At 42.7% G+C, this 23077-nt stretch overlaps 2 protein-coding genes across 2 annotated transcripts in view; one reads left to right on the plus strand and one right to left on the minus strand.

Annotated features, from left to right (window-relative positions):
- LOC127442946 (gastrula zinc finger protein XlCGF7.1-like) overlaps positions 1-23077 on the plus strand; it is an 898889-nt gene that overhangs the window by 432427 nt on the left and 443385 nt on the right. The window lies entirely within an intron of this gene.
- LOC127442167 (oocyte zinc finger protein XlCOF6-like) overlaps positions 16228-23077 on the minus strand; it is a 57142-nt gene continuing 50292 nt past the window's right edge. Inside the window, exon 4 of the mRNA XM_051700010.1 lies at positions 16228-20738. Coding sequence (XP_051555970.1) covers positions 19594-20738 — 1145 coding nt within the window. The 3' untranslated portion in view covers positions 16228-19593. The remainder of the gene's footprint in view (positions 20739-23077) is intronic.

The following is a 23077-nucleotide window of genomic DNA, read 5'->3' on the forward strand; positions in this document are numbered from 1 at the left end:
CTTCCTACAAGACAGCAAAAAGACAAAAGTAGCCACGTGGAATTTATTTGAATGGTGTGAAATACATGGTTCGTGGATGGTCATTTATATGTCTTTCTTGCTATTTTTATGCAAAATTATCAATAAATCATCAAGAATATCACTCAAAATCATCAATGGAACCCATTTATGCAACTTACATCTCAAAATATTGTATATTTCGCTAAAAAATGACTATCCACGGACCATGTATTTGCCACCATTCAAATAAATGTTACGTGGGCACTTCCTAGAAGACGACACAAAAGTGCCCACATGCAATTTATTTGAACGGTGGAAAATACATGGTTCGTGGACGGTCATTTATATGGCTTTTCTTGCTATTTGCATGCAAAATTATCAATAAATCATCAAGAATATCACTCAAAATAATCAATGGATCCCATTTATTCAACTTACATCTCAAAATATTGTATAATTCGCTAAAAAATGACTGTCCACGAACCATGTATTTGCCACCATTCAAATAAATTGTACGTGGGCACTTCCTAGAAGACGGCACAAAAGTGCCAACGTGCAATTTATTTGAATGGTGGAAAATACATGGTTCGTGGATGGTCATTTGTATGGCTTTTCTAGCTATTTGCATGCAAAATTATCAATAAATCATCAAGAATATCACTCAAAATCATCAATAGAACCCATTTATGCATCTTACATCTCAAAATATTGTATATTTCGCTAAAAAATGACTGTCCACGGACCATGTATTTGCCACCATTCAAATAAATTGTACGGGGCTTCGCTATGGCCCGCACCATATATGATGCGTGCCGTAGTGAGAATTGACAGCCGGATTCTAAGTCCAGCGAGGGTGGGTTTCCCGGTGGCGCCGCGGGGGACCGTGCTAGGAGCGTGTTTCGGAGCATTTGGAGTCGACTGGTATAGGTGTGTGGGGATATTTTTGGGGGGCCCATGGCAGGCTTGGGGTCAGGCCTTAGGGATATAGGGATAAAAACCACCACGCTCATGTGGGATTGCCATAACCTTCGCCGGGAAGGTTTTTTTAGTTAGATTAGAGACAACTAGGGTGGGGTTTGGATGTATGCTCAGGAAGGATCTAGACACCCCAAATTTTAGGGCTTGATTAGGGGGCCCCAGATGGTCAAGGATCTCAAATTTCAAGGTCCTGAGGCCTTCGGAACCCCCTTTTCTAGATGGCCCACTTGACCATTAAACCAATGCAAGTCCATAGATTAGGTGCTAAGACCTGGCGGCTTCGACTGCTTCATCATAGGGCCCTTAGAAACAACATATTAAAAAGCCATGTCCCTCAGAGTTTAGGAAATTCTTTAAAAAAAAATCAAGAATGTATTATAGAAAAATGTCACTTTTCATTCACAAATCATCCAATTAAGCACTTAACGAAGCCATTCAGACTTCAAACTTTGCACACTGTCTAAGGGGCCCCTGAGAAGCTCTAGATTTCAAATTGGAGTCATTTGGATTTTTCTGGGTGTTGTCCACGAAACACCTATAGAAATGAATGGAATAAATTGCAGGTGGAACTTTTCTAGAAAAGTCCTGCAGCCCCCAAATTTCACACGGTGGTAGCCCGATGACCCTCGAAAGACATATCGAGAGCACAAGGCTCTAGAAAAGAGTAATAGTATTTTTGACAGTTTATGCCAGATTCACACACACTGGCCTCTTGCACTCACAGCCTGACAGAGCCTTTTGAGTTAGATTAGAGACAACTAGCGTAGGGTTTGGATGTATGCTCAGGAAGGATCTAGACACCCCAAATTTTAGGGCCCGATTAGAGGGCCCCTGACGGTCGAGGATCTCAAATTTCAAGATCCTGTGGCCTTTGGAACCCCCTTTTCTAGACTGCCCACTTGACCATTAAAGCAATGCAATTCCATAGGTGTTTGGTGGACCGCCCTAAATTAGGTGCTAAGACTTGGGGGCTTCGAATGCTTCATCATAGGGCCCTTAGAAACAACATATTAAAAATCTGTGTCCCTCAGAGTTTGGGAAGTACTTTAAAAAAAATCAAGAAAAATATTAAAGAAAAATAACTGTCACTTTTCATTCAGAAGTCAGCCAATTAAGCACTTAACAAAGTCATTCAGACTTCAAACTTTGCACACTGTCTAAGGGGCCCCTGAGAAGCTCTAGATTTCAAATTGGAGTCATTTGAAGCTTTCTGAAGGTTGTCCATGATACACCTATAGAAATGAATTGAATAAATTGCTTGTGGGATGCGCCCTGGCAGTGTGCCCAGAGGTCCCAGAGACCCCATATTTCATGCGCTGACACGTCGAGTGTCCCTTATCGACATACTAAGGGGACTAAAGCCTAGGATGAAAAACAATATTTTTCATTATTTTCAATAGATCTCCCTGCTTGTCATAGGACTCAATGAGACAGCCTGCCCTGTAGGCCCATGTGCATCAGTACATTCATCAGAGGCTTTAATACTTAGCAAGCACCTACGGCCTCCAAATTCTAGAACCTGATATGGGGGCCCCTGACGGTCGAGGATCTCAAATTTCAAGGTCCTATGGCCTTTGGAACCCCCTTTTCTAGACAGCCCACTTGACCATTAAACCAATTCAGTTCCATAGGTGTTTCGTGGACCACCTTAAATTAGGTGCTAAGACCTGGGGGCTTCGAATGCTTCATCATAGGGCCCTTAGAAACAACATATTAAAAAGCTGTGTCCCTCAGAGTTTGGGAAGTACTTTAAAAAAAAATCAAGAAAAATATTAAAGAAAAATAACTGTCACTTTTCATTCACAAGTCAGCCAATTAAGCACTTAACGAAGTCATTCAGACTTCAAACTTTGCCCACTGTCTAAGGGGCCCCTGAGAAGCTATAGATTCAAATTGGAGTCATTTGGAGCTTTCTGAAGTTTATCCACAAAACACCTATAGGAATGAATGGAATAAATTGCTCATGGGATGCACCCTGGCAGCGTGCCCAGAGGTCCCAGAGACCCCAAATTTCACACACTGACACGTCGAGTGCCCCTTATCGACATACTAAGGAGACTAATGCCTAGGATGAAAAACAATATTTTTCATTATTTTCAATAGATCACCCTGCTTGTCATAGGAATCAATGAGACAGCCTACCCTGTTGGCCCATGTGCATCAGTACATTCATCAGAGGCTTTAATACTTAGCAAGCACCTACGGCCTCCAAATTCTAGATATGAGGGCCCCTGACAGTCGAGGATCTCAAATTTCAAGGTCCTGAGGCCTTCGGAACCCCTTTTTCTAGACTTCCCACTTGACCATTAAAGCAGTGCAATTCAATAAGTGTTTCATGGACCACCTTGAATTAGCTGCTAAGACCTGGGGGCTTCGAATGCCTCATTGTAGGGCCCTTAGAAACAACATATTAGTAAGCCTTGTCCCTCAGAGTTTGGGAAGTACTTTAAAAAAGAAATCAAGAAAATTATTATAGAAAAATAACTTTTAAGCTCTTAACAAAGTCATTCAGCCTTCAAACTTTGCACACTTACTAAGGGGCCCCTGAGAAGCTGTATATTTCAAAATGGGGTCATTTGGAGCTTTCTGAGGGGTGTCCACGAAACATCTATAGAAATGGATGGTATAAATTGCACATGGGATGTGCCCTGGCAATGTGCCCAGAGGTCCCAGAGACCCCAAATTTCACATAGTGACCCCTCGTGGGACTCTTGAAGACATACTAAGAGTGCTAAGGATTTCGGTGAAGTATTGGTCGAATGTCAGAAAATGGCTTTAAAGGACTCTGGGCGGGCACAGCAGGCCCCCACCGTGTGCCCCATGATGAAATGTATTAAAAAATGTAACAAAAAATAATTTGTGTCAGGAACACATAAAAACACACTTAGAGGGGGCATGTGGGACGCCTGGGCGCTGCCCGGCACAAATTAGGGCGATGTATGGCATCAGGGGCCACACTGGGGGCAAAGGCATGCCAAAGTGGTATTTAGTGGGTAAGGGGACAAATAGTGGTTCTGTGGACAACAGGAAGCCCATATAGAAGAATAGTGGGTAAGGGGTCACAGGAAGTGAGTTCGTGGACAACAGGAAGCCCCTTTACAAGAATAGTGGGTAAGGGGTCACAGGAAGTGAGTTCGTGGACAACAGGAAGCCCCTTTACAAGAATAGTGGGTAAGGGGTCACAGGAAGTGAGTTCGTGGACAACAGGAAGTCCCTTTACAAGAATAGTGGGTAAGGGGTCACAGGAAGTGAGTTCGTGGACAACAGGAAGCCCCTTTACAAGAATAGTGGGTAAGGTGGTTAAAAAGAGGCTCTGTGGACGCTGTTTACATTACTAAATGCCCCGTGGGCAGTAGGGGGTCAGTGGACCGACCCCAAAGTGACCATGACAACGCAAGAGTGCCCCTAGAGATGTCCATATGGCGAGATAAGGGGGAAACCAAACATTACCCCAAAGTAATGGGGAAGTGCCACCTGGCCTACAAGCTAGTGGGCAAGTGGGCGTCCATGTAAGGGGTACGATCCATCGCACCAACTATGCGTCCAATGGCAATTTAAATGAATAGGGCTTGATCCCACGAACTGCCTACATTCCCTTACTTGTGTAACCTCCATTCCCTGATGGAGGGAACGAGACGTTGCGTCGATGTAGTGACACTAGGGGTCACTCTTGGGAGCCCGAGACACCTCTGGTCTTTGATAAAAGGCCAATGAAATTTGGCGAGTGGTATTTGCATGCCACTCCCCCGGACATACGGGTATAAAAGGAGCTGGTCTGCAACCACTCATTCAGGTTTTATGCTGAGGAGCCGATATAAGGTCTGGCCATTTTAGCGGGTAGTTCAGCGTTGTGGCAGGAGGGACACAACGTCTCGTTCCCTCCATCAGGGAATGGAGGTTACACAAGTAACCATGACGTTCCCTATCTGTCACTCACTCGACGTTGTGTCAATGTAGTGACACTAGGGGTCCCTATACGAAACGCCACAACTGGCTGAACTGTGTTACGTGAACTGGCGGTGTGTGGTGGGCAGACTGCTGTGTGCCTCATAGCCAGCGCACCAAGTCGACACGTAACCTCCCCCAACATAGTTATGAGTGTCGAACGGCCCTTTTTGGGGACAAGTCGACTACCCAAAGATAGAGACAGGCTTAACCCAGTCGTGGCCTCTTTTCCCCTTCTTTTTTTCCATTCCCTAAAAAAGAAGGGGGATTATCCGACTGGGCCGCCAGGTCTAGTCGGGGGGTGTCCCTCCCAAGGGGAAGACACCACGGAGACCACACCTCGCCCAAAGAGAGGGGGGGATATTTAAGTGGAAGAATACGTCACATGGTCTTTCCAACCATGTGGAGAGCCTTCAAGATAGATCCTGCCCAATGGGGGAGGAGTTACTACAAACATGGAGACTGGGGCAGAGGGGTTCTGCCCAAGGAAGACGCAGTTTGCCAGCAGGGAAATGAACTAGTGGAAGATATATATCGCATGGGGTTAGCCTTACAGGGAACCGCCACATGCAGAGCACCTACCCCAGAACAGGGCTCTTAGCGCGTGTACTGGGCTGGCAGCGAGTCTCTCCGAAAACTCGACTGCCACAGGGCTCAGAGGAAGTCAACCACGGAACAAAGTTTGTGAACACTACTGGGAATTAATGGCGCACGTCTTCAGCTCTGAGGGAGGTGGAAGGCGCTATATGCAAGCGATACACCCGGCCAGCTATCCCGGGCTTATCCACTTGTGTTGCGTGCCACTACCTGGGACGAAACTGGTTCCACCCGGAGGTTGTAGAACCTTGCACAGGTGTTGGGTGTTGCCCAGCCCGCTGCTCTACAAATGTCTGTTAGAGAGGCATACCTGGCCAGGGCCCAGGGAGCCGCTACACCCCTGGTAGAATGGGCTGGTAGCCCTACCGGGGGCGGCATGTCCTAGGCATCATATGCCATAGTTATGGCGTCCCGACGGGAAGAACACCACTTAGCGAACAGACGCCACTTAAAGGCATACAGGCGCCTCGTAGAGGAGGCCCTAGCCTGAGCGATTGTGTCTACCACACGAGGTGGTAGAGCTTTCGCGAGGAGCGTGAGGTCCGAGCGCCACGTCTGGGCGGGCCAGTAGGGTGCTACCAGGACGACCTGCTCCTCGTCCTTCCTGACCTTGCACTGTGCAAGCAGGCTCACTGGGGGAAACGCATATTTGCGCATGCCAGGGGGCCAGCTGTGTGCCAGCGCGTCTATGCCGAGGGGGGCCGCGGTCAGGGCGTACCAGAGCGGGCAGTGGGAGGATTCTTGGGAGGCGAACAGATTCACCTGTGCCTGTCGAATCGACTCCAAGTCAGCTAGACCACCTGAGGGTGGAGTCTCCACTCTCCCCTGAGGGTAACCTGTTATGACAACGTGTCCGCTGTAGTGTTGAGGTTGCCCGGGATGTGAGTGGCTTGCAGCGACTTGAAGTGCTGCTGACTCCAGAGGAGGAGACGGCGGGCGAGTTGTGACATACAACGAGAGCGCAAACTGCCTTGGCGGTTGACATATGCTACTGTTGTCGTGTTGTCTGTCTGAACTAACACGTGCTTGCCTTGGATCAATGGCCGAAACCTCCGCAGGGCGAGCAGAATTGTCAACAACTCGAGGCAGTTGATGTGCCAATGCAGTCGCGGACCCGTCCAGAGGCCGGTGGCTGCGTGCCCGTGGCATGCAAATACTACTCGCCAATTTTCATTGGCCTTTTATCAAAGACCAGAGGTGTCTCGGGCTCCCAAAAGTGATCATCAACACAATGTCGAGTGAGTGACAGTTAGGGAACTTGTGTGACACTTCACAAATTATGTTGGAGGAAACTCCTGGGTTGAGAGAGAGTGAAAATTCAATGGTTGAACCAGAAGTATCGAAAGAGTCTGTTCATACTCGACCTTGTCGGGTAAAGAGAGTTCCACAGAGGTTAAATCTGTAAAAACACCTGCAAAAAAAAAAAAAGGTGTGTCTGATTACTTTTGTTGTTGTATGGGAATGTGGGTTTTCTGTTGTATGTTTAAAAAAATACATATATTTTTGGTTGTTGAATTGGGGGATGTTGTATTTTCAGGGGAGGAATGTAGTGTATTTAATGTTAAGAAACATATGTAAGTATGTTTTGGAATAATGAGGGAATAATTGCCATATGGCATAGTTTGTTTATTAAGGAAGATTGTATTTATGACAATCTGTTATGCATGTGTATAAAAAAATAGAGCACCAGTGCCTCCTCCTGTCTGTTGTGGGTAGGACTGGCGAACTTGTTGATTGTTGGGGGCATGCCAATGAAGTCGGTTAATAAAATTTGTTTTTTCTCTTCAACCATGGCTTCAGTGAGTCTTTAAAATATGACCTTTCTGCTTCTTCAAAATCCCAGGTGGCCATGCGGCTACAACACTTTCGACCACTAAAGATAGCTTCACTAATAATCTTCCAGAATTGTCTCTCATACTCAGTAAGTTAAAAAGTCTAGAAGAACTTGATGTAATAACAGAAAGTATAAATACAGTCTTCTCTAGCACTCTTAATTATGTCACCCCCCCCCCCTTCAGTTACAGAAAATTCAAGAAAAAAATCTTGCACCATGGCACAATGATCACACTCATAAAATGGAGCGCAATGCTCTATGTTCATTTCTACAAAAAATTTAATATATGAACAATTTCAGTCTGGATTTAGGCCCCAACACAATACAGAGACTGCAATTATCAGAGTTAAAAATGACTTGCTCTTATCATCTGATCGCAGCTGCATTTCTCTTCTAGTGCTTTTAGATCTTAGTCATGCCTTCGACACGATAGATCACAACATTCTTTTGAATAGGCTGGAGAATTATGTTGGCATTAGTGGACTTGCATTAGCATGGTTTAGGTCCTATTTATCAGACCGCTACCACTTTGTATGTGTAAACGAGGAATTAACAAAAGTTAAGTATGGAGTGCTACAGGGATCAGTTTTAGGGCCTCTGCTTTTCCCTAATATATGCTTCCCTGGGAGATATTATCAGGAAACATGGAATAAGTTTCCACTGTTATGCCGACGATACCCAACTTTATATTTCTTCTAAACCCAACACAAATTCACAATTCTCCAAATTAGCAGTGTGTATCAATGAAATCAAAGATTGGATGGCCAGAAATTTCCTTCTACTCAATTATGACAAGGTAAGAGGTAAGAATTATTGGACCAGAAACTACTAAAAATAAGCCGTTAAAATATAAATTGACTCTTGATGGATGTACTGTTATGTTGTCTTCTACAGCAAAGAACTTAGGTGTTATATTTGATACCAATCTGTCCTTTGAAAATCAAATGTCCAATGTTTGTAGAACAGCATTCTTCCACCTGAGAAATATTGCTAAATTATGACATGCTCTCTGTTAATTAATGCGTTCATGACCTCAAGACTAGATAATTGTAATGCATAACTGGGAGGATGTCCGTCAAGTTCAATAAATTAACTCAATTGGTTCAAAATGCAGCTGCCAGAGTGCTGACTACAACCAAGAAATATGATCATATTAGCCCAATTTTATCGTTGTTACATTGGCTACCTGTTAAATTTTGTATTAATTTTACAATTCTGTTAACTACGTACAAAGCTTTGAATGGTCTTGCTCCACAGTACTTAAGTGACCTTCTAACATGCTGTATTCTGTCACGTTGATTACGATCACAAAATTCTGGCTTGTTAATAATTCCAAGAATATCAAAATCCACAAAAGGAGGTAGATCCTTTTCATATTTAGCTCCTAAACCATGGAATTGTCTCCCTTACACTGTTCAGGATGCAGACACACTCACTCAGTTTAAGTCTAGACTAAAGACTCATCTATTTAGCCAGGTATACATCTAATTTATCCTTCAATTCACAATTAGGCTGCTTTAGTTAGGTCTGCCAGAACCAGAAACATCTATCATGATCTATAACTCTGCATAAAAATGAATGGCATCTATTTTAATATTATTCTATTTGTTTCCATGTCTAAATCTCATGATTCATATCCCGTCCAGATCCAGCTCCATTCCTGCTTGGTGTCGGACTCCACTGCTATGTGTTGCTCCTGCTGGCCAGGTTTTCATCTGCTTCAGAAGCAGTTTTGTGCGCCTGACGAGCGGTCTGTATGCTGGGATTAGCATAATAGAGATGTGGTCTGAGTAGCTGAGGTGGGGGCGGGGCTCTGCCCGGTACGCGCCTGGGATGTTTGTGTAAACAAGATCCACCGTGTTCGCCCCTCTCGTTGCAAAGTCCACATACTGATGGAATTTAGGGAGCACTGTCTTGAGATTCGCATAGTTGAAATCTCCGGCGACAATAAAAAGTCCGTCAGGGTGAGCATTCTGCAGTTCACTAATAGCCCCATACAGTTCACAGAGCGCTTCCTTAGCATTAGCACTGGGGGGAATGTAAACTCCGGTTATGATGACAGTGGTGAATTCCCGTGGTAAATAAAAAGGTCTGCATCTAACAGTCACAAACTCTACCAGCAATGAGCAGTAGCTAGAGACTAGCATAGAGTTCTTGCCCCATTCCATGCTGATGTAAACACACAAGCCACCACCACGAGTCTTACCGCACAGAGCTGCATTTCTGTCGGCACGAAACGAGGCGAGCCCATCTAGCTGAATGGCGGCGTCCGGAACTCTGTCGCTGAGCCACATCTCCATGAAAACAAAGACACAGCAGTCTCTAAACTCACGCTGCATAGTCTGCTGGAGTCGGATGTAGTCCAGTTTATTGTCCAGAGAGCAAATATTTGAGAGCAGGACAGACGGGTGAGCCGACCGGCTAAGGTTTGTTTTTAGCCTAGCATGGACGCCCACCCTCTTGCCGTGCTTCCGCTTCCTCGCACACTACTTATGACGTCCCCTCCCCCGACTACCGGCATCAGGCGACGCCGAGGACTGGAGTCTGGTCTCCGCAGTAAGCCGAGGTCGCGTAGCTTCTCCTGCAGATCATCATGCAGCTTGGTTGTTGCATGATTCTTGTATTTGAGCTTGTGTTTGGCGATGGTAAACACGAACACCTGTTGCTCCGATGTCCATGTGCCGTAAAAGTCGGGCTAAGAAATAAAAAATAGCACCATTTTGGATTCGGAGCGGCCGCTGCATGCTACCGCGCCGCCATCTTGGATCCTCCAAGAGTTATCTCAGGATCAAGATAATTTTTTTGCTCAGTCGTCAGTTTAGGGAGATCTAATGGTTCCACAAAGTTTCTAATATCCTCTTCACTAGATGAAGATGTGGAACTATAGAGATCAAGATAGAATTCTTTAAAAGCATTATTAATATCAATGGCCGAGGTAAATATTTAAACACTAGCAGTTTTCACATAGGGATTGGTAGAAAAAGACTCTCTCTGCTTTATATATAGCCAAAAGCTTCCCTGCTTTATCTCCTGACACAAAGTATGACTGTCTTGCCCTGGACAGCAAAAACTACACCTTCCATGACAAAATAGTATTATATCTGTATTTCAATCAGGACAATACTCTGAGGCCATCAGACGACATTCTGTGCTTCAGCTCTGCCTCAGCATTTTTAATATTCCCTTCCAACTCCACGAGTTCTCGTGCTTTGGATTTTTTGATGAATGAGGCATACAGTGTGATCTGACCCCTAAGAACTGCCTTAAGTGCCTCCCAAACCACACCCACAGAGGATACTGAGTACCAGTTATTCTTCATATAAACACTGATTTCAGCTTTTAGCATTTGTTGGAATTCAGGATTTTACAAAAGGGATACATTAAAGCACCAACTATATGATTTGTTTTTCTCCATATGTGGCAACACCTCTAAACTCACCAGGGCGTGATCTGAGACTAAGATGTTTGTAAGTGAGCAATCAACAACAGATGAAATGAGGGACCCAAATTTTTCAGCTTCCTGCAGGGAAAGATGTGTTTCTTTAAGAAACACAATATTATATTTCTTACGTTTAAGAAAAGAAATAACCTTCCTTCTTTTTATGGCGTGCCTCAACCCATTCACATGTGGAGATAGACAATCCGCTCATACTAACATTTGACATTTTCAAAAATTCAAAAATTTATTGTGTGTCAAAAATACAATTATAAAGACCACATTCCAACATTAGTGCAACAATCAAACCCCGAACTTCCCCCAGAACCAAACAAACAGAAAAAAGAAAAGTGTGCACATTAACCCTACACACGACAGCGCCAAACAGCATCTATCCATCTAAACTCAAACAGTCCATGTACGCCTACAAGAGCCCCCACTACAAATTTGCCATCGGATTGCTCAAGTCCAGTGCTTCTATACAAATTTTGTATGACAGAATTACACAACAGAAAATAATCTATAAAACAAACTCCAGCCAATGTGGGATAAATGATAAAAGACTGTGACGAGGAGGAGGGCGGGGCCGGGCCATGACTATGCACGCCTGGCCCCCAGTTGGGCTAATCAGCCGAGGAGAGGAATAAATGCTGCGAAACACGGCAGTTCGAGAGAGAGAGAGCCACATGCATCTGCCATGTGTCTGTTTGTGTTATGTCTTTAGCTGCGCCTCCCCGGAGAGTAGGGGCAATAAGCGAGCCGCCAACTGGTCGGTAGGACACTTCCGTACCTCGGCCATCTTTTCAAACAAATCTAGGAAGGCCTCTGGGGTCATCACTTGGCCCCATTCTCATCAGAGACACAGGTGGGGTTGGCTCCAGGGGGGTCGCAACGCCAGTCCCCTTTCTAGCAATCAGGCTCCAGAATACCTACCGGTCCTCTGCTTGTGTCTGGAGCAGGGTTTGGAACCGTTGTTCCAGCTCCAGGCATAGCACCATGAGGGCTTGGTGTTGGTCTTGCTGCATGTGGCTCTCTCGCTCTCAAACTGCCGCATTCCGCCGCATTTATCCCTCTCCTCGGCTGATTAGCCCAATTGGCCCTCTTCCTCTTCACAAAGACGTGCAGATTCATCCACATAAGTGTTCCAAAGGTGTGTTCTTCTACAAAACAAACTCCAGCCACTAGGCGGAACCAGCACAAAAAGAGAAAAAAGTCGCCAGTTTCCTCGGACAGTCAAGTGAATATTCAGTGAGTCAGGTCCACTCGGCTGTTACCAAAAAAAAAAAAAAAAAAGCCCTAATCACTCCAGTGCTTTGTAAGAAATATTCCATAGAACAAACTCCAACCAATAGAAGGCATAACACAAAGAAAGTGGAGATTCATCCACAACACTGTCCCAAAGGAGTGTTACTCCACAAAACAAACTCCAGCCGCTAGGCAAAACCAGCACAAAAAGAAACAAAAAAGGCACCAAGTGTCCTCGTACAGTCAAGTGAATTTTCAGCGAGTCAGGTCCACTTGGCTGCATAGACAGTGTCACACAATAACTTACTCATTCCATTGACTTAATGAAGCACAATATATTGGCGGCCATCCTTAGTATCTATTCTCAATTTGGCCAGGAACATCAGTGCAAAAGCGACCTTCCATTGGTGTAAGAGTTTCTTGCATTCCTTGAATCGATCACCTTTCTCTCTTGTCGAATTCGCTAAGTCTGGGAACAAGAAAATGCTGTGGTTCTTCCAAGAAAGCCTTCCTTTACTCCTCGCCTCGTGTAACATGAGATCTTAATCGGATGATCTCAGAAATTTGTCCAGAACTGATCGGGGCCTGTCTCCCTTAGCAGATCTCTGAGCCAGAACCCTGTGAGCTCGCTCAATTTCCAGCTTATGGCCTGTTATGTTGAGCAGACTCAGAAAGAGCCTGTCTAGGAATTTTACCATATCTCGGCCTTCCTCATGCTCAGGAATTCCAACAATTCAGACATTGTTTCGCCGATTATGATTCTCCAAATCCTCCAGTTTTTCCCAGACGCGCTGCAAATACACCTTGGTCATTAGCAGGTTAGCAGCTAATTCCCTCTCTGAAGACTCCAGATAATCGATCCGTTTCTCGACGTCCGACACCCTTGTAACCATCTCAGTGAATTTTGTCTCCAGGGCAGTGATCGATCAACGTATTACAACAAGATCCTCCAAGTCTGCAATGACCTTCGCCAGCATTGCCAACATGCTCGGCAGTTGATGCTGAATCTCTTCCACTGCAACGTCCACGTGCAGAGTCCCTGGTCTGCGGCTCTGTCCGGGGTATCAGCTTGAGCATGTAAGTATCTTTTAATATCTCCAGAGCCCGAGGATTTTGAATTCTTTGACATATTGTCTTCCTAGAATAGTTAAGAATCAGGGTGTATCGAACCTCACTGGTTTATGACATAAATAATAATAAAACTAGCAAAGAGCGCAGAGCTCGCCGTACACATGTCTGCTCCTCGCATGGTGCCACACGACTCAAAATAGGCTGTGTGTTAAAGTGTTTGTATTTACTAAGGTTAAGTTTGAATTTGTGTGAAGTAGAGTGCCTAAAACCCCCTCAACAATCAGACCGAACTAACAGTGAAATCGGAAACAGTAGGTTTACTTTTCTGTATGTTCAATAGGTCTGTTCTTACCGAAATCCACTCTAAGACTTTATAGATATTACAGTTTCATTTTTTGTTTTGTTTTTGTTAATGCATGATTTCCTGTAAAGCTGCTTTGAACAATGTGTGTTGTGAAAAGCGCTATACAAATAAAAATGACTTGACCTACAGAGCTGAGATATTCTTCAAAAAATCTTCATTTGTGTTCAGCAGAAGAAAGTCTTACACATCTGGGATGGTATGAAAGTGTGTAAATGTTGAGATAATTTAATTTTTTGGTTGAACTATTCCTTTAAGCCCCATTCACACCACCAACAACAATGTTGCAAGTGGGCACTCATACTTTTTGTCTTTATCAGAATAATCCCAATTGGATGCTGATGAATAAGTTAATCATGGCTCAAATTGCACTTTTCTACAATGGCATTGGTAACTGAGCTTTTGCTTGATCCAGCCACTACTCCGCTGTCTGCATAATATAAACAAATTATTTCTGAGTGCACCTTTAAACATATTATTATTATGTCATCACAAACCCCTATTACTTTTTTTTTCTCTTTCATGGAACACAAAGGGGATGTTTTGCAAAACGTTAGGGGCTAACAGCCTCCGTCATCATTTACTTATTGCATCCTTTTTCCATACATATTTTTCCCTGTGTTGTTCTGCCGACCCGCACTGTAACAGTAATGGTCTTGTTATTTCTGCCGGACTATTGACATTATTAATAATAATAAAACGTCTGTTAGAAACACTACTTGTGTACAGTATATATATATATATATATATATATATATATATATATATATATATATATATATATATATATATATATACAGTAAATCCTTAGCTTTACTGTTAGGATTTGAAGTACTTAAAATAAGTTGACACTTTGATTACTTTCAAATTGTATTAGTCTGATAGAAAATTAGAATCATGGTTTGTATTCAGCAACATTGCAAAAATAAGAATATTGCAAAAAGAACATATATTATTGTGCAACAAATACATTTTCAAATCAGCATTGGTGCAGTTGAACAACTAGAAATAACTGATTGTGTGTGTGTCTGTCTGTTTAGCATGTATGCACTAAACACAGTTTTGGTAGTATATGTAGGTGTGTGTGAGAGATATGCAAATGTTAACCCTATAAATCTGTGAGAGTCATATTTGATAAATGATTTTTGAAAGCCTCTACATCATCAACATGATACTTAGCTTAAAATCCTGTTTTTTGCAATGTATTAGATGTCTACTGCACTGGTGAAAGTTTCTGTGTTCTTCTAGAAGTAGAAGACCTTGTGTAAAGGGGTTAGAGGGAAAGGAGGAGGCGAGAACCGGCTTGACATATAAATAATAGTTTAATACTAAACTTAAAAACACACAAACATAAACAGATACAGGGCAGCTGCCTGTAATTCTCTCTCTCTCTGGAACTGCCATCTCTGATCGCCTTTATCCCTCGCTCGCCTCATCAGGCTGATTGGCGTCCGGGCATGCGTCATTCCGGCCTGGCCCCACCCTCCTCCACGCAACACCTTGTAATATAATTTCTAAAATAGCCACCTTCATATTGTTATGCACGTCTTATTACAGTGAAATCTTTGCTGATTTGATAAAGTAAAAATAACAGTAACATTTATTTAGTTACTGATATTTCTAAATGAGTATTTGCTGAATTGAAGCAGCTTGTGCTTGGTTATAGAAAAGTCATGTTGAAATTAGTGTATCAAATATGGTACAACAGGATTTTGTATTTGTGTGTGTGTGTGTGTGTGTGCGTGTGAGAGAGAGAGAGAGAGAGAGAGAGAGAGAGAGAGAGAGAAAGAGAAACTGGTGTGTCTGTGAGGGAGAGAGAAAAAAAAAACATTGGTGTGTGTGTGTGTGTGTGAGAGAGATTGACAGAGAGAGAGAGAGAGAGAGAGAGAGAGAGAGAGAGAGATGAATTTTGTGACAGTTGTCACTTATGAAAACACATTAAAAACCAGCATTATTTACCACCAGGTCATATTTGACCTGAACATAAAAGGTCCTTCACACAGTGTTTGACATTCCATAAATAAACAATTATTATAAAAGCCTAAAAACTTTTTTTTAACATTCATTTAGTCAATGTTAAGGGGAACCCAAAGACATTTTGATAAAACCTAAGATTAAGATTAGCTTTTCACTGTTTTTAACTCTTAAACGGGTCAAAAATGACCCAAACATAACAGGAGGGTTAAAAGAGCATGAAGTGCATCCTCAAAAATCACTCATCATCAGGGGCACATTAAGGTACCTCTGGGCCCATGCTCACCATTCTGCATTCCCAAGTTTTAAGTCTGTGCTTTCAGTTATTTTTAAGTGTGCTAATATTTTGGGGGGCCTGGGTAGCTCAGTGAGTATTGATGCTGACTACCACCCCTTGAGTCGCGAGTTCGAATCCAGGGTGTGCTGAGTGACTCCAGCCAGGTCTCCTAAGCAACCAAATTGGCCAGGTTGCTATGGAGGGTAGAGTCACACAGGGTAACCTCCTCATAGTCACGTTTAGTGGCTCTCGCTCTCAATGGGGCGTGTGGTAAGTTGTGCGTGGATCGCGGAGAGTAGCACGAGCCTCCACATGCAGAGTCTCCGCGGTGTCATGCACAGTGAGCCACGTGATAAGATGTGTGGATTGATGGTCTCAGAAGCAGAGGCAACTGAGACTTATCCTCCGCTACCCGGATTGAGGTGAGTAACTGCACCACCACGAGGACCTACTAAGTAGTGGGAATTGGGCATTCCAAATTGGGAGAAAAGGGGATAAAAATGTTCTGATATTTTTTATTATTATACCTAATGTTTTTTTCTCCTCCATTTTAAATTTTGATAAACATGACACAATATAAGATAAACATTATTTAATGATAGTAGTCAAAGAGAATAAACATGAAACACATTTCATTATTGTCGTTGGAGTGTCTGGTCAATAACGGATTAGCTGTCGTCATTAGAGCAGCTGCTCAGGGGTGACTGCAGAAGCTGATCCAGGTGGCTGGTCTTGCCTCGCTCTTGTGGTATTTTGATGGCATATGTCATCGATTTGTGATGTGGTAGTGATGCCAACAGAAGTCTTAAAACATTTCTAACCAATATGTATTACTTATAGTCAGGCACCGATCGGTCTGCACAGGCCTGCATAAAGTCAGACAGACCTATTGTAACATCAGTAAATTGTGTGAACTACTGAAAAATGTTAAAGACCCCTGCTCTGCACATTTGCCCCTGTACGGGTTTGGTGGTGGTGAAAGCCCTTATATGGAGATGGTTTGAGCGTATTATGCAAATTACTAACAGCAGGTTTGGGCTTTATTAAGATTGATCCAGAATTAGGCCTGCCGTAACACTTAAATTATCGTCTGATCACAGTTAGTTGCTCTAACTGCAATTATTGTGCACTTCCAATCACATTTTACTGCCAAATAAGGGAAATAAGTTTGTAAATCTAATCTTTTTAAGTAAATGTCTCAAAGACATTTTCTGAATGTTTTTTTTGTGTTTTGAATGTGAGGAAACGTCTTACATATGTTCTGCTAATTAGCAAACAATGTTAAAAATACATCTTTTAGATGTAAGAAGACTAATAATAAAATTATTAATATATATTATGACCACTCACAGGTGAAGCAAATAATGTAGGTCATCTCCTAACAAGGCCACATGTCAAGGTCTGGGTAGATTAGATGGTAAGCAGTTCTCGTAGTCAACGTGTTGAATGCAGGAGAAATGGACAGGAGTAAAGACCTGAGCGACTTTGACAGGGCCAAATTGTTATGGCCAAACGACTGGGTCAGAGCATCTCTGAAACAGCAAGGCTTGTGGTGTGCTCCCGGTCAGCACTGGTAAGTACCTACCGACAGTGGTCCAAGGAGGGACAAACCACAACCGGTGAAAGGGCGTTGGGCGCCCAAGGCTTATTGATGCACGAGGGCAACAAAGGACATCCTGTCTGGTCTGAACCAACAGAAAGTATAGAAAATGTTAATGATGGTTATGGGAGGAATGTGTCACAACACACAGTGCTTTGCACCATGCTGCGTATGAAACTGCATAGCTGCAGACCGGTCAGAGTGCACATGATGATCCCTGTCCACTGAATGCACCTACAATGGGCATGTGAGTGTTGGAATTGGACCTTGAAGCAGTGGAAGAAGGTTGCCTGGTCCAATGAGTCTTATTTTCATTTACATTACGTGGACGGCCGTGTATGTGTGCGTCGTTTATCTGGGGAAGTAATGGTACCAGGATGCACTGTGGGATGACAAGCCGGTGGAGGTAGTGTGATGCTCTGGGCAATGTTCTGCTTGGAAAACCTGGGTCTGGCCATTCATGTGGATGTCAATTAGACATGTGCCACCTACCTAAATATTGCTGCAGACCAGGTACACCCATTCATGGCAATGGTATTCCCTGATGGCAGTGGCCTCTTTCAGCAGGATAATTTGCCCTGCCACACTGAACACATTGTTCGGGAATGGTTTGAGGATCATGATGAAGAGTTCAAACTACTAGGAGTGGTGGTGGTGTAGTGGACTAAAGCACTAAACTGGTAAGTGGAAGTTTGTTGGTTCAATCCCCACAGCCACCACCATTATGTCCTTGAGCAAGGCATTTAACTCTGGGTTGCTCCAGGGGGATTGTCCCTGTAATCAGGGCACTGTAAGTCACTTTGGATAAAAGCATCAGCCAAATGCATAAAAAAAATTTAAAGAAAAACTATTGCCCTGGCCTCTAAATTCCCCAGATCTCAATCCGATTGAGCATCTATTGATGTGCTGGTCCAACAAGACTGATCCACGGCAGCTCCACCTCGCAACTTACAGGACTTGAAGGATCTGCTGCTAATGTCTTGGTGCCAGATACCACAGGACACCTTCGGGGTCTTGTAGAGTCCATGCCTCGGCAGGTCGGCACAACTTTTGTGGCACAAGGAGGACCAACAGCATATTAGGCAGGTGGTCATAATGTTTTGGCTCATTGGTGTATGTGCGCTATCAAGGTGTCAATGTACATTGGACCAAGTCCAAAGTTGACCAAAAAGAGAGATATTTTAAGTATTTGGAAATACTTTGATTTGATTATACAATTTGACAATTAATCCTCAATCACCAGTTATTGTTTTAATCATTATAATCACATTTTATTTGATAGACAATTAATCGTCTGCCAAATTTCATAATCATGGCAGCCCTATCCAGAAACATTAACATTAGAGTGAGAATAAGAACAAATTAATTGTGCATAGGCACCTGCTGTGAATCTGGCGGTAATTTTTCATAAGAACATTACCTGTGCATCGAAGTACGTAAAAACAATGTAATAATTACTGAAATAGACCCACTGTTTCTGATCATGAAATTTCACTTTCAAGTTTATCAGATTTTACGCAGTTTACTTGAAAGGGAAACTGAAAAACTGAAAATTAACTTTGCTCACTTTAACAACTTTGGACAAGACTTATTTAAATGCCTCTGAAGATGACCTGATTGGCTAAAATTCTACCCACATGAAGTGCAGTGTTATGGCTTCTCTCCAGTATGCACTCTCTCATGGGTTCTCAGGTTGTCTGAAATAATGAAACTCTTTCCATAATTTGAACACTTGTAGGGTTTTTCTCCAGTATGGATTCTTTGGTGGACTTTCAATTTATGACCCCTGGTAAAGGCTTTACCACACCCTGAGCATACATGAGCTTTCACAAAGGGTATGTGTTATATGGTGATTATTAACACTGTTCAGCTATGAAAAAATAATTTCACAAAAGAACATAGGTAATGCTTTTCATTTACATGAGTTTTCAGGTGCATCTTTAGGTGTAATTTCAATGTATTTTTTTTGCTGCACATGAATGCAAGTGAAAGGCTCCTCTCCACTGTGAATTCTCATGCAGCGGTTAAGGATTCCTTTTTGTGTGAAACTCTTTCCACACTGATAGCATGTGAAAGGCTTCTCTCCAGTGTGAATTCTAAGGTGATCTTTGAGGTTTCCTTCATGTTTAAAAGTTTTTCACAATGACTGCATATAAAAGGCCTCTCTCCAATGTGAATTCTAGGGTACTTGTTTAGTTCTCCTTTCACTGCAAAACTCTTTCCACAATGATGGCATGTGAAAGGCTTCTCTCCAGTGTGATTTCTCATGTGAAAGTTAAGGTTTCCTTCTTGTTTGAAACTCTTTCCACACTGATGGCATAGTGAAAGTCTTCTCTTCAGTGTGATTTCTCATGTGACGGTTAAGGTTTCCTTCTTGTGTGAAGCTCTTTCCACACTGAGTGCATGTAAAAGGCTTCTCTCCAGTGTGAATTCTGAGGTGCTTCTGTAGCTCTCCTTTCACTGCAAAACTCTTTCCACACTGATGGCATTTGAAAGGCTTCTCGCCAGTGTGATTTCTCATGTGACGGTTAAGGATTCCTTTTTGTGTGAAATTCTTTCCACACTGAGTACATGTAAAAGGCTTCTCTCCAGTGTGAATTCTTAGGTGATCTTTGAGGTTTCCTTCTTGTTTGAAACCTTTTCCACACTGGTGGCATGTAAAAGGCTTCTCACCGGTGTGAATTCTTATGTGACGGTTAAGGTTTCCTTCTTGTGTGAAACTTTTCCCACACTGAATGCATATAAAAGGCCTCTCTCCGATGTGAATTCTCAGGTGCTTCTGTAGATCTCCTTTAACTGCAAAACACTTTCCACAATGATGGCATTTGAAAGGCTTCTCTCCAGTGTGATTTGTCATGTGAAGCTTAAGGTTTCCTTCTTGTTTAAAATTCTTTCCACAATGATGGCATGTGAAAGGCTTCTCTTCAGTGTGATTTCTTATGTGACGGATAAGGTTTCCTTCTTGTGTGAAACTCTTTCTACACTGAGTGCATGTAAAAGGCTTCTCTCCAGTGTGAATTCTCAGGTGCTTCTGTAGCTCTCCTTTCACTGCAAAACTCTTTCCACACTGAATGCATATGAAAGGCTTCTCTCCAGTGTGATTTTTCATGTGACGGTTAAGGTTTCCTTCTTGTGTGAACCTCTTTCCACACTGAGTGCATGTAAAAGGCTTCTCTCCGGTGTGAATTCTCAGGTGCCTCTGTAGATCTCGGTTTAGTGCAAAACTCTTTCCACACTGAGGGCAGATGAACAAATGTTTTGGTTTTGTTCTTCGAGTTCTTTTTTGTGAGGAATTCTTTCCAGTCTGTAAGCAAATAAAAGATTCTTCACCAGTTATGAAATTTTCAGATTTATGATACTGATGGTATTTCTGATCCTTGTCATTCAGTTCTTGACTTTCCTCTTTCACTTCCATCAGGTCTATAATAAACAGGAAATAGTGACAAATATGAAACAAGAAATAAAATTGAACTTTTTGTATTTAATTTAATGCCAGTAAGCAGCTGAGTACAAGTATTTTATGCTATCTTTTATATGCTGAAAGTTATCTGTCATTCTCAAGTTACAGAGAACGTCGGCCCATGTCATACTTTTTCTTCATTGATCACACATTTCGATTACATATTGTAATGATATTACAGGCATTATGAATTTACAGTAATCTCAATATAGTTAGGCAATGTAGGTGAATTTCCGAATGTGACTTTACAGTACTGTAACATTTTTATTCAACATGCTTAAGGTCAATTTGAAACATGTACCTTGCATTGTTTGCAACGGAATTAACTGATTGTTAAAATGACAAAACTGAAAGAACATTCTATTGCTTTTTGGTTATTAAACCAAATGTTCTCATTACATAATGTCATGTTCTCAAATAGTGATTATATGAAATAAAACATGAACAACCCTATACAAAGCATGTTAGCAGGTTTGGAAGAACGACTAGCTTTTTTACAAGTGTGACATCACAGATGTAAGATATTGCATCAATATAATATAGTTATTTTGAGTATATTACTAATATTAAGAATATTATTATTATAGTAAACATTACATCACTATGTAGCGTTTACACATATTGGGTCATTTTGTTGAGTTATTTTTAATAAAATAATGAAACTTTTTTGCCTTGATACAGCACCTTCTGTAGAAGTGTTGGATATGCCTGCATCCCCCCCCCCCCTTATTTTTAACAAAACACATTAAGTTGGGTTAAACACAGGTTTCCCATCATTGACAGTTTAAATTGTAATGGTGGGGGTAATCAAGATGGCATCATAGGACTAGCACCTGTTTCAGTGTGCTCCTGTGACAGGTTTTCATATATTCAATATATCTGACATATCACCTAGCAAAAAAACTTGACTTTTATCGGTGGTCCTTTTATAATGGCTCTTGATAATTACTTCTCTAAAAAAAAAAAAAGAGGAAATGGTCCAATCTAAGAAGATTGCAACCTAGAGTCTGTCGAAAGGAGACAACCAGCTGGACACAAATGTATCGGATGCTCCTTTACATGTGTAGACAAAGGCTGATTCAAACTTTGTTCAAGCAATGGACAGCATGACTGCAAACATAACAAAAGTTATTAATGGTAAGGTTGACATGGTTCTAGCAACAATAAGTGAAGAAACAATCCAGTTTCAGGTCTAGGAGTAGGTTGGCCAAGCAGAAGAATGGGTCCCAATGAGCACAGTGGCCTCCATCATTCGTAAATGGAAGAAGTTTGGAACCACCAGGACTCTTCCTAGAGCTGGCCGCCTGGTCAAACTGAGCGATCAGGAGAGAAGGATCCTTAGTCAGGGAGGTGACCAAGAACCCGATGGTCACCCTGACAGAGCTCCAGCATTTCTCTGTGGAGAGAGGAGAACCTTCCAGAAGAACAATCATCTCTGCAGCACTCCACCAATCAGGCCTGTATGGTAGAGTGGCCAGACGGAAGCCACTCCTCAGTAAAAGGCACACGACAGCCCGCCTGGAGTTTGCCAAAAGGCACCTGAAGGACTCTCAGACCATGAGAAACAAAGATTGAACTCTTTGGCCTGAATGGCAAGTGTCATATCTGGAGGAAACCAGGCACCGCTCATCACCTGGCCAATACCATCCCTACAGTGAAGCATGGTGGTGGTAGCATCATGCTGTGGGGATGTTTTTCAGCGGCAGGAACTGGGAGACTAGTCAGGATCGAGGGAAAGATGAATGCAGCAATGTACAGAGACATCCTTGATGAAAACCTGCTCCAGAGCGCTCTGGACCTCAGACTGGGGCGAAGGTTCATCTTCCAACAGGACAACGACCCTAAGCACACAGCCAAGATAACAAAGGAGTGGCTCCGGGACAACTCTGTGAATGTCCTTGAGTGGCCCAGCCAGAGCCCAGACTTGAACCCGATTGAACATCTCTGGAGAGATCTGAAAATGGCTGTGCACCGACGCTCTCCATCCAACCTGATGGAGCTTGAGAGGTCCTGCAAAGAAGAATGGGAGAAACTGCCCAAAAATATGTGTGCCAAGCTTGTAGCATCATACTCAAAAAGACTTGAGGCTGTAATTGGTGCCAAAGGTGCTTCAACAAAGTATTGAGCAAAGGCTGTGAATACTTATGTACATGTGATTTTTTTCCGTTTTCTATTTTTAATATATTTGCAAAGATTTCAAACAAACTTCTTTCACGTTATCATTATGGGGTATTGTTTGTAGAATTTTGAGGAAAATAATGAATTTAATCCATTTTGGAATAAGGCTGTAACATAACAA

Source organism: Myxocyprinus asiaticus, chromosome 6, assembly GCF_019703515.2.
Source record: "Myxocyprinus asiaticus isolate MX2 ecotype Aquarium Trade chromosome 6, UBuf_Myxa_2, whole genome shotgun sequence".
NCBI lineage: Eukaryota > Metazoa > Chordata > Actinopteri > Cypriniformes > Catostomidae > Myxocyprinus > Myxocyprinus asiaticus.